Here is a 17,490-nt window from a genome sequence, read left to right on the forward strand (position 1 = left end):
ATATATTTAATAAGCAATTCAACGTGCTTTTTAGCGCAGAAAATTAACGAGTGGCAATATTTTTATGATATTACAGGTAGGTTCTTTTCACGACCTCAGTTACCATGAATAGCCGAAAATAATGTCCAGTGGTGTGACTCATAACGCAACTACTACTAATTCAAGAATTAGACCAACTTCCGCATGTAGCACCGTAAGAAATTTTGACGCTATTTTTGTAGAGATGGGTTCAACAGGTCTCTAGCTACAAGCTTTGTATGGAGACATGTGGCGTGCTCCATGGTATTCACTAATATTGTAGCAGTCAATAGTTGTGTTTATTTAGGTCTGCAACGTATCGGAGCTATACAGATTAGGGTCTCATTTTATTAGAGGGAGCGAGTGTCGTCTCATACTGTGACATTCAAGTAAACCGGTACTCCTCGCTTCTCAGTAATGAAGCTCAAACTAATTTCACATTACTTCAATGCTACGCTAATTTTATTAAGTATATCTGTAATTATATTTAATTTAGGATAGCCTTAAGGCGAATCATGTTATTCATACATGATATGAGCACAGCTGCATCTGACAGAAGGTATATTTGATATGGATACCAATGTTACCCACTGCAACGCCAATTTAGACAGCTGCACGTTATCATCTCGCGTTACTACGTGGCATCGTTGGGGGTCCTCATCTTCAATAACAATACCGATCAGATCCCCCAGAGATATAGCCGTCGAAGTGAGCGTCGTCTGCCAGGATACGCCCCGGATACAGTGCAATCGCGTGGGGCTCACACATAAACCTGGTACAACAAAGTACATTTACTGGATTTTGTTCTTTAACACAACATCTTTGTTGTACAGGATGTACCTATATAGTGGCACTGCCTTGTATTCTTGTCGCAACCGCTGGCCGTCCGTAGTGAGCTTCACTTAGCTATCATACAAGGCTTATCACGGATTATGACAGTTCTACCTCAGAGTGACTTTATAGTATCGTCCGTTACAGGCTGGCTAACCGTTCCGGGCTTACGGGCAAACCGTTCGGAGAAGCTTTACATTCAAATGCGTTCTAAGGTATGCTTCGGTGCCCGTTTGTCCAAATGGATAAAAATGTGTCAAGACAGCACAAAGCTAAGTATGATGCAAAATTAAATGACGAAGACAAAATGCAGAGTCATAAATATGCTCACACAGTAGGTCGCGGTGCAGACGAAGGTCGTTCAAGGTCAATGCATATTGATTTTACCTCATCACAGATCCTCAGTGTTTGGTCATACTGTTCGTTCGTTCGGTCGGTCAAGGCGTCGGGGTGCAGTAATATGACAATCAATGTTATCAGAAAAACAAAAAAAAAAAAAAAAAAAAAATAGCCAGCAAAAATCGAGTCGGTATCTTGAATGAATGCTGCTATTAAACACGTAAAACGTCTCAGCATAAATGCTAAACGAAATATAAATAAAATTTTATATTATAAGTAGAGGTAGCATTTCGATTGTGAGCGCAGTGTTTCATTACACAAAAAACGGTTTGGATTGTGCATGCGTTTGACATAGGATATAATATTATACGGGTTTTGATCACTTCATTTTCTAACATTCCCTGCGAAGTATTAGTCTTAAGGACACCTGAGTTCCTACTCCATGGGCTAAAGCACATCGAACACTCATATAAGGTTTTCGGCTTTTGCTTTCCCTGCAGACAAAAATAGTTCACGAGGACTGAACGAAAAACAACTTTTTACTAGACCTCTCCCTCTGTCGACTGGATAAAGATAAAAGCCCCTCAGCCGTCTGCCTGTCGGAACGTCAGTAGCATGTCTTTCTCTCTTGATGACGCTCCTCAGCGCTGTCTTCAGAATAATGGCTGTAATAGTACCTATTATCCAGCAGCATCTATACCCTATACTATTCTCTAATTGGTTAGATAAAGCAAATGAGACCTATGCTGCTGTCGCAAGACGTGCGAACGGGTGTTAGGCTTCATTTGCATCCGGCATCTTCGCTCGTTGACGCGTTGAAGACATTAACATCGATCATCTTGTGCCCCTTTTTCATTTGTTAGCTTCAAACTACAACAGAATGGTTGTTTAGCTAAAGGGTTTGACGGCAAGAAAAGCGGACTGCTGGTCGAAAGTTCCTTTGACAACGGCAGCGCCGCCTTATGGGTCGCAGACGACGTTCATTTCGCCTTCTGTGTAGTATCTGGAGCGGCCAATGGGTTATTTTCAGATGTAACGTTTTTGCAGCAAGTGCGAATTGACTACAGGAAAACTCTGTTTTACTGTTAGTTGTTTTAACGATATTTTTTTTTTATAATCTATTGTTATATCGGTCTCTACCTGAGGGTTTAGATCGGCCTTTGGCGAACGTACAGGCTAGATCGAATCAACCAGGCCAACCTGTGGTATATCTTTTGTGCTCGCCTGAAAGTGAAATTATTATTATTGGACACTGCTTAAGTGTTCCATCTAGCGGCTTTGAACAGTTTGTAGGTTCGTTTTGTAGTGATAATGCATCCTTGAACTTCTGTCATTTATAGATAAGTATAAGTAATGTAAACATGCAATTAAGGACTATGAAGTTGGTGTGCCCTGCTTCTAATGGACCAACAATTGGACTTGCCAAGAGGATTTCAGTTCTGACCAAGAAAGGTAGACAATAAATAGGAACAAGGTTCTACAATCACAAAATGATATGGTTGATGGTATTTTTTTTATCACAAAATTATAAATATAATAGAATTTCTTATGCATATTATGTGCCGCGAACGCCACCCAACCCACAACTGGCTCACCATAGCATTTGTCCAACAAACTCGTTTCCACTACGAACGAATGAAGATCAATCGTAAGGCCTCATGTCTATGTTTTTCTATTAAACATGCTATACTCCTAATTTTATTTGAAGTAAGTTAAATTATGTCGAGGTAATTGTGCGTACAAAGCATATTTAAACAACTAAAACCTACTAAAAACAAGGACCCATGGAGAATCAACTTCAATTGCTTAGGTTTCATTACGTGCGTGACAGTGGTTTTAACGCATCGTGCCTATTTTTTTTACGTCGGGCATTGCTATTTGACATTCCACCAGACAGCCTGCCTTTGGAAACTAGACTATAACAGTTACAACGTTCGCTGCCGCCCTTCTTGAAAGGCTATCTGATCACTTTCACAACTTGAGACATAGCGCCTTACCGGTCGGACGCTACCGTATTTGAACATGGGCGGCATGGCCTGAGTAGCCAATGCGCATCCCTAAGGGTGCTGCTAAAGTGACCACAACTGACAAGCATGACGGTTATTACCAGATATTAATAGTAGAAGAAAAAATAAGGAATGAAGGACAAATAAGTGGCTAAGGAAGATAAGATTAAGGTTTATAGTTGCTCGTATGGCTGCCATGTTGGAAGAATGCTACAGAAATCCACCCCGGCAAGACTTCCAATGCGGTCAAGTCGTTCATGTTTACATCAAACTTGTTCACATAGCTCATAATGCCTACCATATAGAAAACACTATGTGGTCTTCCTATTTTCCAATGCTTTTCTGTTCAGTAGCTCGCATGCGAAACCCTATAACTTGAACGTTCAGCTTGGCCATTTGGGCTGTTGGAACAGTTTCTATACATGTGGCCACATGTTAAATGCTGCACTTAACTGGAAACGTAAACCCTGTCGTCGACTTGCTTGGCGGTCAGTAAGCATGTAATGAATAAGCCCTGTCTATTTTTACGATCATAATATTGCCCCTGAGCATATGTGACACAACTAAGCGGAGAACAATGAGAAGATATTGCGAATGCCGATTGTAATCTTATAATGCAGAAGCGACACGAACGACCGACCGACCGACGACATTTTTAGCAGTTGCAACAGAACATGAATAGTTCGATGCGCCATTTACACTACAGTTACTACTATCGTTGCCGTTGGTCACATTCCAGCATTTTGCCGTCTACCACCGCTGCACCGCGAAACTTCATCCGATGACGGCGATTGCCGCGACACTCGTCGCTGTCATTGCCACAACCGCCACGTGAGATAACAGTTGACTCCGCGAACGGCAACGGTTCGCGAGTAAAACGGTAGACGAATAGGGTAGGCCATGCGCGCATGTCTGTTTGTGCGGCTATCTGACGGGATAACGAGGCACTCGGCCATACTGCAGATAGCGCCTGCAAACGTCTACTTAATCTGGCTGGTTAAACGGACGCTTATAATGATGTGTCACAGAGGTCTCTGGCTGAAGCGGGACCTATAAGGGGCTGTTCTGCTGCGCGACCTGTCCGTAGGATTCACTGCTACTGCTACTTCACTCGATGTTACCTCGGTCAATGCTACCGCTGAAAAGACTGCACCGCAACGTGTCTTGACTGTGGTCTAGACATTTCGTGTCAAAACGAAGAAGCCATCTAATCCGTCTGCGTGCCGTCACTGCTGTTTCGTACTATCTACTGTTCTGATGCAATGTCTTCCATAACTAGAAAGACGCAGTCATCACATTCTCTAGTTTGCTTGCATACTGTATGTATATATATATGGCATAGGCTTGGCAAGAAAATCAGCCGCCGAATCATTTCCCCTCAGTCTCGTCAGGGGTTGTTGATGTTATTGTTGTCATTTTTAATATCACTTTTATTGTGTGCAGCCACCGAATGTGATCACCGAAAGGTAAGGTCAACTGGTCTTCTTCCACTGAGAATCCAAGATCTTGTTGCCAGTGCGGCGGCTACTGTGCGACAAGTGTAAGACCCGAAGACCAGATCTTCGCTGAAGAGTTAGCCAGTGATCTGTGAGCAGATAACAAGTACTGTCTACACGAACGTGTTTATACTAGTCTAATCGTTTGTTTTGAGCAGTTTGACTACATACGGCAGGTTATCAGATGATCCTCTATATCATTAGAAGCTATCAATACCGGTAGTACAGAGGAGCAACGACAGCGATTGGCAAGAACAATGAAACGTCTCACATTACTCAGATTATTCTGCCCCCTCTTGGCAGAGTAAACAAGCTGTTGTCTTCAAACAGCGTCGGGCTATTGGAGAGCCCTTAACTAAGCTCCAATATTTGCGTGTTTTGTCTCGTCGTTCTATACTCACTCGCTTCTACTAGATCCTTTCTGTGATATTGATCATAGCGCACAATCGTTCTGCTGCGTCACTTCATCGTTATGTTTATATATAAAATACCTCTATTTATGTACGTATTGGCTTTCTGCTTTTCCGGAATAAGCGGTATGAGGTCGTGGGCTATACAAGAACCACGGAAGAGGTAATGCATAATGATTACCTTCCGCAAGAGGACAAAGCAAGTGAGTGGAAGCAACAAGTGATAATGGTAGGTAAATGAGCAATCAGTTGCACTTTTGCCTAGGTTATTATATAAGATTTATTATCTATTATAGGCTATCTATAAAGCACAGTAGGTGCTCTTATTATCTTAAGAATGCATTATTCGTTCTAGGATGGCTTCGTATGTGTGGGACCACGATATACAGCTCTGGGAACGAGCTCTTATTACAGTTCTAACAACTAGGAGGGTACTGGTGTTTTCGGCCTCAAACTACCTTTGCTCCACGTTTGAGAACTGATTGGCCATTAGGATGTATGGAGTGAATCACGTAAACAGCCAGTCCGGTTCATTACAACCCACCAAAGAAAAAAAGCCTGAATTGTGTGTACTTTGCTACTAGCGATTTATTATGTTATATTGAATTAAATATATCGCACAAAAGGCATTGAAGCACCGAATTGCAGGTGACAGTATTATATAGTGAAGTCACTCAAAAGACTAGCTCATGTGATGGTATGGTGAGAGGGTACAATGCTATCTAACGTAATCTGAGATATAAACCAGGAGGTTTTGAATTCCCCATGTCAGTACTATGTACTCTCTGTACATCTGTGTACGAATCTGGCGGGTTTCATAACATGGGTTATAAGAAGTAATTAACTTTCTATTATAGGTCAAGTCTGTCGGAAACCAATTACACTAACGGCCAACGTTTTGCCATTAGGTATACAATATATTAAACTATTTGCAGTTTTCTACTAGCTTCTGCGGTTTTCTATCTGCGCCCATTTTCGTAAAAATAATACATCGACGATATCGCATACTGACACACATATGCCTTAATAATATGTATAGTCCATAATACGATATAACCGTAAATAAGACAAACGACATGTAAAAATTGGGCACCACACCTTTGCGATTGGGGTACGAGCCCGTTAACATGAGCACAATCTGTGGAAATTCATTTGAATACCCTAGGAAAGAAACGGAGTAACAAACCAAAAACGCGAACGGCGCAGAACAAAAAGCCTATATGGGCATAGCCACCCCTGCCCGCCATGTTAACATTTATTTCTATTTCTTTCTCTCTGTGTTTTGTGATCACTTAAACGGGAGGCTCGTGCTGTCTAACTACTGCTTAATTTTTTCGCGTTCCACATGATGTTGTACGTGTTCCAAAGCGTCAAACGCGATTCGCGGTCGCTCGGCGATATTAAAGCAACAAAAAAATCTCTTCTTTCTGGTTTCCATATCTGCCATTGCTCCAACAGTAATCACCAGCTACCGGTAACCATTTTGTGGGCCAAACTGATCTCACCCTGTTTTTCTTTTCAATTGATTCGCTTCAAGTGATAATGCCACTTGGATGTAGGGGCAACAGCGATTTGAATGTCACTCTAGCTACCCAGATCCCACCGACGGTGTCCGCGAGAACAACACGTTCACGTTGACGTTGCCGGCAAGTATGAACCGATCGTTTTACCCTACCTCGGTCAGTTTTGCAGAACTTTCTAGCCTTTGTCTTACGAGCGCTGTCGAACGTGCCAAGCCACACACACGGTCAAATTGGGAACTATTTATTTTACATGTGGAAACACATTAAATATTTATTTCGACATCAAATTTCACCATGTTCGGTCACGTAGTTGTAGATAGTAATTGGGATGATATGGGAGGCCCTGCAAGCGGGTAGGGTTCGCCGTTAAGAGATCTTGAGCTCTGTTAACGAAGAACGAGGAAGGAACTAATCGAATTTACTTGCATTGTCTTCAGTGAATCATCTACTGCTGGCAGTCGTAGTCAACCAGTGCCGTCGAATACTGCGCCACATCATCGACAGGCACAAAGCTCTCGTAAGATGTTTGTACCATGAAATAATGGATCGACTCGTCTGCCATAACCCTGAGCAAGTTACTCTACTTAGCGTCCGAAAACTGAGCTAAACATGACAACCAGGCAAGAGATTACACCTTGAGTTTACGATGATGTGACATGTGTAAGGAAAGATGGAAACATTTTTCACCAACCATTATGTTGAACGTGGCCGAGAACGATGAAAAATATCTGGGTGGGTACAAGATAGTCTATTTTGGTTTATAGAAATCAAATAATTTTAACGAAGTTTGCTATGGGAAGCTTAAATAAACAAAGGAGCACATGAACTTAACACAGACAGATCATCTGCCGTCGAATATTTATAAACCCCATGCAAGCAGATACATTCATTGAGTTATATCGAACTTTATTTTGAGCAGATAGGCAGGAACATTGCTCCTTCCATTGGATCGTGCCTATTGTACACCATATGTATACCACAGGAAGGGCTTGAAGGATTTACTAGAACACCGATCACTGCTTAATTCCGTAGAGTTTTTGTGCTTGCCAAATGTCTATATACAAAATTTCTATAACCTTAACTTGCAGCTTTTGTAACCTCAAGTTACTTAAAGTTAGGAATGGAATTGATCTAGCGTCATGCGTGTCAATCAATCAGAGAGTATCTGAAATGATTCATATTATGACAGATCTGAATCAATCATACCCGTTTCACAACATGTCTCTTGTAATGATCGTTTTTCCTATGAGAGTAAGTATCAGCAAAAAGGCATAAAAACAAAGGTTAACAGCCACAGTTCAGTGCTTTATGTTGGCACACTCTTACGTGGATTCCCTGTATTGAATCGGACCCAGTTCAATAGAGGCTGCTATAGAGGAAAAATCATTGTCGGCAATTGTAAACCATTACGTCGCCCATCGATTCATTCTGTCAAGCGAATCAAACAGACGATAAACAAAGCGATAGTTGAAGCTGACAGGACTCTGCTGTGTCTTACCTACCCCGGGTGATTGATTAGTAAGCGAATTACTTACTACTTCTTACGAGTACCTGAAGACTATGCTTTGCCGGTAGCAACATACCATAGACTATTTACTTTGAATACCTGTTTATGTACAACCTGTATTATTGATACGCTTTACGAAAGTTGTTCTGCGAGGTCTAACGATTCAATTTCAAGCTTCGTCCATTATTCAGCCCTCGGAGCACTCTTTTATGAGATTTATAAGGTTACGTTGTTTCCCTAAACAGAATAATACCACTGTTATTTAGACTGTCGAAAATGAATATGGTGACAAACAATATAGGATTTTGCTACTATTAGATATGTGTTAAGTACGCTGCAAAAAAATCGGACTGTCAGTATATACAGCTAATGTAAATTATCGTGATTTACTCATGCATTAACCAAGCGTGCAGTATGCCAACAGTCTTTACCGTTATACCTGGGCAAGCCCAGTTTTAGGGAAATTTTCTTCTGAACTTATAAAGCATATGTACATGTGTTTAAAAAATGGCGGTTCGGTATCGGACACTTTATATCGTTCAAGCTCGAGGTGGCTACGTGTTTGAAAACATCCCTATAATTGGGCATTTATATGTTGTTAGTATTACATGGCATCATTTCGAGCCGGCAGCCTGTTCCTTAGAAAATTATGTAGATTTCCATATTACAGAAACGTTGCTTCAATATCAACCCCACGTTACGTTATACGTAACGTGCTAATTATTGGATCATACGCGAATAAAATGCATATCGATCATGAACCGAGCAGCACAAAAACGTTTTCGGTTAATAATAATACCTTATCGGTAGTATCATCAAATACTTTAAACACAAGTACTTGATATGATAAATTTATCTAGCTAGCTTAGACTACTCGCTTCAATGAGTAAATAAAGCTGGCTAAATAATGGACAAAGATAATGTGAGAAATGGTGGCCAGTTGACGATGATTTGGTTAACTAGTAATGAGACTTCTGCCTCACTGCTCGTTAAACGTGTGCAAGGTCACAGGTCTGATTCCGGTTTAGATCTGGGGCCGATTCCAGTTCTGGAGACATGCAGGTGCGCATGGGAAACATTCAGCTTACGCTTGGATAATACCTTTTTGCATCGTGCAGTTCTGGGAAGATGCGTCACCGGGAAGGGCTGTAGAACTATCTTATTTCCTTCAATACAACATCACTTAATGGTTGCAGTTCGCAAAACTACCTTCTTCCTTTGGAAGACAACGTCGACGAAGATGTTCGCAGAGCCAAGTTCTCCCTTCGATATTCGGAAACTTATTAGCGCGGCATCAGCCTGTACATATCGACGAAAGCCAGTTTGAGTAGACATTTAGTCGCAGAGCTGCTAACCTGTAGCACCACTGTGATACTGTGTTATATATACAAAGCAGCTAGGGGGACGATGTTGTACGGGGGAACATGGCTGGGGGTGACGCACACTAGGCCAGTATGGCCATAACAGCAATAACCCCAATGCTAATAATGTCGGCTGCGGACAGTAAAATACATAATGCAGCAGCGCATGGCCGGCAGGTATAACAATAAGCATAGTAATAACGATGATAGTGATAACAACAACAATAAGATGATAATGATCACAATTATACAGGCAAGGGTTAATGGGGTGAGCGCGGCGCTCACAATGCGCTCACTGCATCTGTCCCGCCGAAACAGATACCACTATGGTAATAATGTGTACAAATTATATAACGAGCAGAAATCCCGTTTTCCAGCATCATTGTCGTCTCGTTGGGTCCGGTGTTTAGCACACAAAGTCTCTCTGTCTACCTTACTCGCTGTTATTGTCACCGCCGCCCCAAAAAGTGCCCTCCACCCAGCATCGGTTTAGTTAAGCAGGTCATCCACTAACGCTGCGGATCGAATGGATCGACAAATGAGTTAGTTGCGATTGAAGTACTGTCCGTCTGTACGTGACAGGCGCACGCACGCGTACGTGCGTGCATTCGTCTGTGACTGAGTAAAACGTCTCTAGAAAGATGTATTACCTGTCTTGGCTCATACCGCAGCACGGCGCTGTTAGTTACGGCTACGGTGGCCACCGGCATCGTCACTATCTGTTAGTTTCCTCTCCGATGGTAGCGCCATAGCCGCTGCATCTGGTGGAACGGTCCGCCATTAAAATACCCGTAGTGAATGTGTACCTATGTGTCGGTGCTTGGCGCCTATCGCCGCCGTAGACAAGCGAACGGTGGTCGCTTTATACTACTTACACATGATGCGATGGTATGGTTTATCGTGGGTGAAGGTCTTGGTTTCTGCGGCCAGACAGCGAATCGCGCTTGCGACCACCAAGGTACTTAACTGACGGGGAGGCGGGGGGTTGGATGATAGTAGCACGTCTAAATATCTACAATTGTCAGTGAGCAATTTCTTCTGTAGCACGTTAGCGAGCAGCGCGTTACTCAGTCGGTTGGGGTGGAAGAAATACAGTAGAAAGCAGCCGACGGAGGTGGTGATGAACGAGCCTCTTCGTCAGAGGGATTGGTCTAAGAATTAACAGGGACAGCTTCATTTTCTTCATGTTGAGCAGCATCCGGACATTAGTTGCCGTCGGTGCGATGGCGCCGCTGGTGTAAAAAGAACACCGCACTAGGCTTCATCAGTGCACAGAATCTTCCAGGTACATACCGAGCGTTACTTCGCTTCCGGTGGAACTAGATCGGGCACGACCTTGCTTATAATATAGCGTCATGCCACTAACCGACGCCAGCAATACCCAAATCACTGGCTGGCTAATGAAATGCTCAGCAGCCCAGCAACAAAGAACAAAAGCAAGCACTGGATTAAAGTAGAGCGAATCAGGCGGACTTCTATCGGATCCCTGCGACCTAGTACGTACTGTCGACTGTAGGGAGTGCCTATAACAATTGATAATACGTACATGCAGCATTTTCACATGTTGATCGAAACGAGAACCACTAGTGTTTTTTCAGCGGGAAAAACATGGCAGGAGAGAGATCGTTGATCAATATTTACTATATTGAACGTACAACTTTTAGACATTCACGTTTTAGGTCGAGTGACAGGCAAGGGGTATTGCTAAAGGCTATAATCGGGCTTTTTTGCGATTGTTTGCGCTATATTACATTTGCTGTGTATATTAGATCCTCTCTTTCTCTCCCCCTCTCTAGAATTTTCTCTTCTTAAGAAGCTGACGACGTGAATTTGCCCCGGTCGCGCAATTCCTCCGCAGATCGTTGTGCTGACTTGCGCTACTTTGCCCTGCTTAAGTTAAGGGTCACAGTTGCTACCGTCGCTATTGCTACCGCTGTTGTTTTGTTGCTGTCGCTGCTTCTGCTGCCCTGCTGACCGAGAAAGCCAATTTTTCGCGCGTGGCCTTAGTAGAACAAGCATTGTTATTGTAGATGCAGCACCTATCGCTGCTGCTGCAGTTGTTCAATGTTCTGTCCATTGTTGTCAATGTGTGCTTCAGCGGACCTTTACAGGCTTTTCCCTGCTAGGGTTGAATAACGGGGTTCAGTGCGGTGCGATATGTTATCCACGATGATAGCTACTGCGGCGTATGTGATTGGTACGATGACTTGGAACGTGGTTGAGTTGTAACTGGTAAAGGGAAGTTCTTGAACTTTTACCTCTTCTGCACGTTCTAGCTAAAACGCTGTGGACTGATGCGTGGCTGGTACGTGAAGGACCCTATCCTACGGATTGGCGACAGAGGACCCTTATCATAGGCTCGTACATTTGGCTGAATAAATGTGGCCAATAACTAAATCAACTACAGTAATTGATTAAGCAAAACCAGGAAGAAGAAGCAAACGAAAAGGTGATAGCAGAATGGAAGTTGTTAGTATAGTTACTAATCTTGTATGACGCGGATGATTCTTGCAAGGCGTAATTGAGTAAATATGTTTAACGAAACTATTAAATTAATAATTTACTGTTCAACTATAATTTGTATGATATGATGGACCGATATTAAACAGTTATCCTTTTTGTGCTTAATATTGTATGAAAGCGTTGTTTTTTTTTATTTACTGTTACCGATTAGTTTCGTTTGACATTAAAAAAAATTCTACCGGAACCATATAGACCTATAAGGTACCTCTCTTCCGACACTTGCGAGGTAAAGTTTCCTGCTACGCCAATGTTTCATATTAAACAGTAGAATTAATTCAAAGAAAAAAACACTACATTTTGCCGTTCCGTGACGTAATTCAATCATGATATAGCAAATTCATCCTTTAGTTATGGATTAGATTGCAGATTTCAACGCATCTACCAATAACAACGGCAGGTATTATACTCGTGCAGATTTTAACGCAAGAAGGGCATCGCATTTTCCCTATTGCCCTAATAAGATGTGACTAACTCTCGCAACTAGATCTGCCATCCGATTCTTCTGAGGACGTAGTAATAATGCAAAACAGGTATCCAACATAAACAGTGGCCCTGATATACTCAAGAGCTTAATAAAGATAGTCAATGATCGTCGAAGCACTTCGATAAAGGTAGCCGATTTTCTCAAATGTAGCATGTTTCTCTCGAACTTGATAAAATTGGACTATTGAAGATCATAGGAGGGCGAATGTACGAATCATCTGAAGTATTGCCCTCAAAAGAAAGATGTCGCTAACTAAAAAGTCAATGATAAAAAAGAGCGCCAAAACGTCGGAGCAATACCGCTGTGCTATCTAAAATTATAATGACAGCAAATAACTGGAATAACATAAGGTACTATGAGTCCTTTTTCATTTTCTGCCTGGGGAAAGAATATAAATGTGACCGTTGGACCGTGACGTTTTCTGCGCTGCGAGGATTAATCGCTACGGGATTTGCAGATGATTAGACCTCTGTTTGCAAGTCTATATTCCGTAGATGTATGCCAGTAAATACATCACACTTGTATCGGTTAGGGTAGACAAATCATTGCGTACATAGATTCAGAACATAAGGGACATATGCCTTGAGGCTTACGCCAGTATCTGTCAGTTTGTCGATAAGGTGTATTGTTATTACTGCTGTTTGTTTTGTTTTGCTAGGCAGATCTATTGACCTTTAACTATTTACGCTGGAGCATACTTGTTACCATGGCGACTAAACGTAGCGGATAGTGGATCTAAAGTGCATCACAATGGCAACGGGACAAAAAATGTTCCGTTTCTATTCGACTGTATCACTAATTCCAGGAAGGATTCGAGTTTTGATTGTGTCTCAAACGAAGGCGGCTAGCCATTTATTGGGGTAAGACGCTCTATTGACGACCGTTTGTTGTTTAAATTGTTAAGGCCCGCAGGTTTAGCGATCGAAAAGAGTGGTACAAAGCCAAAGTGGTGTACAGGTCAGTTCCTCAGTTCTTTAGATGTTCAACGCTTGACGATATTCTTCGTTGACGAACCTCCCTCTGATGGCAAATAAAGAGCGCCATTCATTATATTGCAGGACACCGACTGCGATCATTAGTGATACTGAAGCCGGAGGCGCTGTAACACAAGCAACTCAGCGAACAAACGGTAGTATACGTCAGTCGTAAAACAGCAAAGCGATCATGCACCAAGGTGCTTCTATAGGTGCATATTTAAAGTTTGCGCGCGCACCCGCCCACTTCGTCTGTGCGAATGAAGAGCTTCATGACGGCACTCTCGCTAGGAAAAATCGGTTGCCAGAAAACGATAGATTTCCAAACAGAGGAACGAAAAAACATCGCGAGGCATGGGGTCGAAAATATTGTAGATCTGGTAGCAGCTCACTAGGACAAGCGTTCGACAAGAGCGTCTAGAAGACGAAAACGATTTAATGTTCCTACACGTTTTTTAACATAATGTACTAAAGTGCAAAGTCAACTGAAACCTGGTTGTAGTTCGTAGACGCTACTATACTTAAGGAAGCATAGAACGAATGCATAAGAAGCTTACGTTGAACCATACAGTACGTCTGCTGTGCACCTAAAAAGCGCGAAAGTTTTACGTATTCTACGTTTATTGGAAGCTGAAGTAACATGACTGGTTTTAATTATCGATATTATGCACTGGTCTGCGAGAAATGTGGCTTGAAAAGTGTAAAATTATAAACCTGTATTATACATTTATTTTATCGCGTATACAACACCGTAGCACTTATCTGTAGCGTCAACTTATGCTGGATGCATAGATGCGCGGATGGCATTGGCATGTAGTAGCAAAGACGACATCAGTTCCGCGACCCAACGTCCTTGGACATGAAACAACTCGCAACGACGTCATTATAGAATAAGAGGTATAATAATCGATATTTTTTTAACCTGTTTCTTGTTCGAAGCACTTTTGTCAGTAACGTACATATCTTCAGAACAGCAGTTTCAGATGCGCTCAGTTCCTCTGGACGGCTGATTATTCCGCTCGATTAACAGTGCACGTCGGTAAACTTGTTCGTTCGGTGCATCGTTCTGCCTGTAACTTAGACTATGCTGTACGGTACACCCAGATAAATCGACGGACCGACTGAAAGACGTACGCACATTGGAACGTGTAAACGATAGTGAATCAGCTTAGTCTATGACTATGAACAGCAAGATGGACGATCAAAAGCGAAGGAAAGTCGTCATATCTTCTTCCCTTTGTAGTTGTGTCTTGGCACGTCGCGCTGCGGGTTGATACTTCGGCAAAATAAAGATTCTGGCCAAAGATTGATACTGCTACAGCCAGTCAGCCAAGTAGCCGCTCTGATTGTTTGGAAGCAGGATTAAATCTTTCGTATAGATAAACATTCTATAGTAGTCACTTTTCGCAAGAGTGCAGCCGGTACAAAGTGACTCAGCTTGTACCCAATGACACCCACGAGCGCGCGGCTGAAGTGGAAGGGTCGAGTGCGAGTGATTAATAATGCCATACCATTCCGGACACGTTATCGCATACGGCTGTACGTAGATATAATTTAACGGCCACACAGATGCCTGTCAATGACATCGTTTCTTTCTATTCGTCTCTGTGCAGGTGGATAACTACAGTGTCATAGTAAAAATACTAATAATAGGAAGACTAATTCTATGTACATCTGTGGGTCGATAAAGCAGGTCGATAAAGCATGGCCATTCGAACAAACAACTAAACAATGAGACAACGAGGCATCCAAAATAATCACGGCAAGATAACAAGGTCTACTAAGTTGCATCAATTCACCCTCTCCAGCTTTTACGTCAGCCGGGTATATAGACATATAGTTAAACAAGTATTGGCCGTTTCTAAGCCAAAAGTACCCTTTTTTTTTTATTTTTCAAAACCATATAGCAACTGAACTAGATATGCGACATCTTGATCGATGGCCGTCTGCTATTTTTCTGGCAACGTCCTAGTCTCGTTACTCTAGAACTTCCAGTGATTTTACCGAATTAACACCATTAGGATGATCATCTGAAGAAGACGGTGTGAGGCCCGTACTGTACAATCAGTGCAATAGGATTTTCCATCGAAGTTCTTTCCATTTTTGCCAGATAGCTGAAGATGTACGTAGCCTGATACCGTTATGGTGAAGAACGACGCCTTTTCTGTTCATGTCGATCATTTTTTTGTTCACTGACTCGTGTGTTAGTTATTGGTACTAGAGGTTCGAATCAATCGTCGGCAGCGACTGTTAGTGTATGATTCCTTTCCAATGTCAGTCTGGACCCTGATAGATATGGTGGAGCACATTTTTATTTGCATTCTATTATTATTGTATGTTACCCGCTCTTCATGACTCAGAGACGGCTCGATTTCATTGCATCGATGCAAGGTTCTGCGGATGAAAATACGATCGTGTGGTACCTAAACGTTGAACTTTTTCCGAGCCAGCTTCTTTCAAATGGTTAAACTCTGTGTAGTAGTGCAGTTCATTGGCGATATCATGGCAAATACCGTCTTGCTCAACACTTGCAATTACTTCATCAACTTTTTTCTAATTGGTTAACCACTACGAGAAGAGAAGCGTCTTTCACACCGAAATCTTCAGAACCAACGCGACAGACCCCTTCTTGAGCCGCCGTTTCCATTGATCCATCTTGACTGTATACAGGATTTTTTTCTTTCATGGGCTTGGGCAGCATTTGTGGTTTTATCGTAATAAAATTGTAAAATACAGCAGTTTTTTTTTGCAGAAATTTCATTCACTTCAAAGTGTTTGACCTTCAGTCTGAATGAAAGCGTTTTGACAATCTATAATTTATGTAATGATACATCTACTACTGCCAAATTTCAGCGTTCAAATAATACGAACGACGGCCCCACGCAACTCATATTACCTGATATATGTAGCTTTAAAGTTATCTAGGTAGAAAAATGGCCAATAGTTTTTCGACAGGCCAAGATGTACCTGTAGATGGTGGTTCTGGCCAAAAGTCAAAGCGTGTCAATGTTGATCGTATGCTCCAACGGGGCAACGGCGAAGATCGCCCAGAAGTTTAGCGATAAAGTGCCGTTGACTGTTCTTCCGTTTTTCGAGCGATGCTGATAACCCCATTTCTATTTTGCTTTGCTATGTCACCTTTGGATGTACTCTCTCATTTAGCTGCAGTTAACATCGATACTAGTCATGGTTCTATCTAGAGGGAACAAAATTCACTACGAAGAATGAAAAGCATTAACTAATATCCCCAAGTAGCCAAAGGAAAAGATCTGGGGGAATACACTATAACTTTGGTCCGTAGCTTTTGTTTGCTTTCACATTTACCTGCAACCGTAGCGGGAACATACGTATGACTGTTCTATAAAAATCCTAGCTTTCGTGATCTATAGCTGCCGTAATTGATGGATGGCCTTTAGCGTTAACTTTGCCTTTCCTCGCTCGAGAAAAAGAAAAGGAAAGCCAAATTCTCGAAGTACTTGCGGGACGGCTTTAAGGGATTTCGGAAAAAAAGATTCGAAGTAGAAGTTTAGATGAGATATCATACACAATATCCATCTTGATGTGATGTGTTTTCTTCATAGAACATACATTTACATCTGGTTGTGCGATCACGCAGATGGTTTATCGCATCAGCATTTGTCTGAATTCTGTCAAGACTTCACTTACAAATGTCTTATATGCATTTATTGAAATCGACTGAAAGTTAATACCTAGTCCTGCGCGGACAACTTTTGACAGCATGTCGCGTACGAGTAACTTAACCTTACAAGCTACCTAATTACTTAGAGAAAAATTATCCGCTTCTAAGTAGAACCCGTATTACCGAACCGTTTGATTAGCTTGTGCCGTTCGGCATGGTAACACCTTTCTGATGTAACCAAATACCGAAGAGAGTCCGTCCGGTCGCATACCGACCTAAACTTACCCCGATCTTCTTTAATTTGTTCGAATCGTGAATTTATCTTCAAGGGTCAGTTATATAATGTATATATTACGACTTGGCGAAGCAATTAAAGTT

General features: G+C 42.1%; 1 protein-coding gene and 1 long non-coding RNA gene across 25 annotated transcripts in view; one reads left to right on the top strand and one right to left on the bottom strand.

Moving 5' to 3' along the window:
• LOC147758139 (uncharacterized) overlaps positions 1-14,898 on the bottom strand; it is a 100,938-nt gene extending 86,040 nt beyond the window's left edge. The window contains exon 1 of the long non-coding RNA XR_015320302.1: positions 14,395-14,898. This is a non-coding gene — a long non-coding RNA (uncharacterized LOC147758139). The remainder of the gene's footprint in view (positions 1-14,394) is intronic.
• LOC111245298 (uncharacterized) overlaps positions 1-17,490 on the top strand; it is an 88,812-nt gene that overhangs the window by 20,276 nt on the left and 51,046 nt on the right. For 16 of the 24 annotated variants that reach the window (XR_015320244.1, XR_015320204.1, XR_015320228.1 and 13 more), the window contains exon 2: positions 7,061-7,243. The exons of 4 other annotated variants lie outside the window; for them this stretch is intronic. Coding sequence is in view for 1 of the 20 variants with exons in the window: in XM_086979040.1 (XP_086835166.1) it covers positions 7,233-7,243 (11 nt within the window). In the remaining 19 variants the exon portion in view is untranslated. Of the gene's footprint in view, positions 1-76; positions 194-5,224; positions 5,330-7,060; positions 7,356-17,490 lie in introns of those variants that run through there. 4 more of the 24 variants (XR_015320207.1, XR_015320208.1, XR_015320217.1 and 1 more) reach the window with 3 other exon arrangements.

This window comes from Varroa destructor, unplaced genomic scaffold, assembly GCF_002443255.2.
Source record: "Varroa destructor unplaced genomic scaffold, Vdes_3.0 BEIS01000001.1, whole genome shotgun sequence".
In the NCBI taxonomy this organism is placed as follows: Eukaryota; Metazoa; Arthropoda; class Arachnida; order Mesostigmata; family Varroidae; genus Varroa; species Varroa destructor.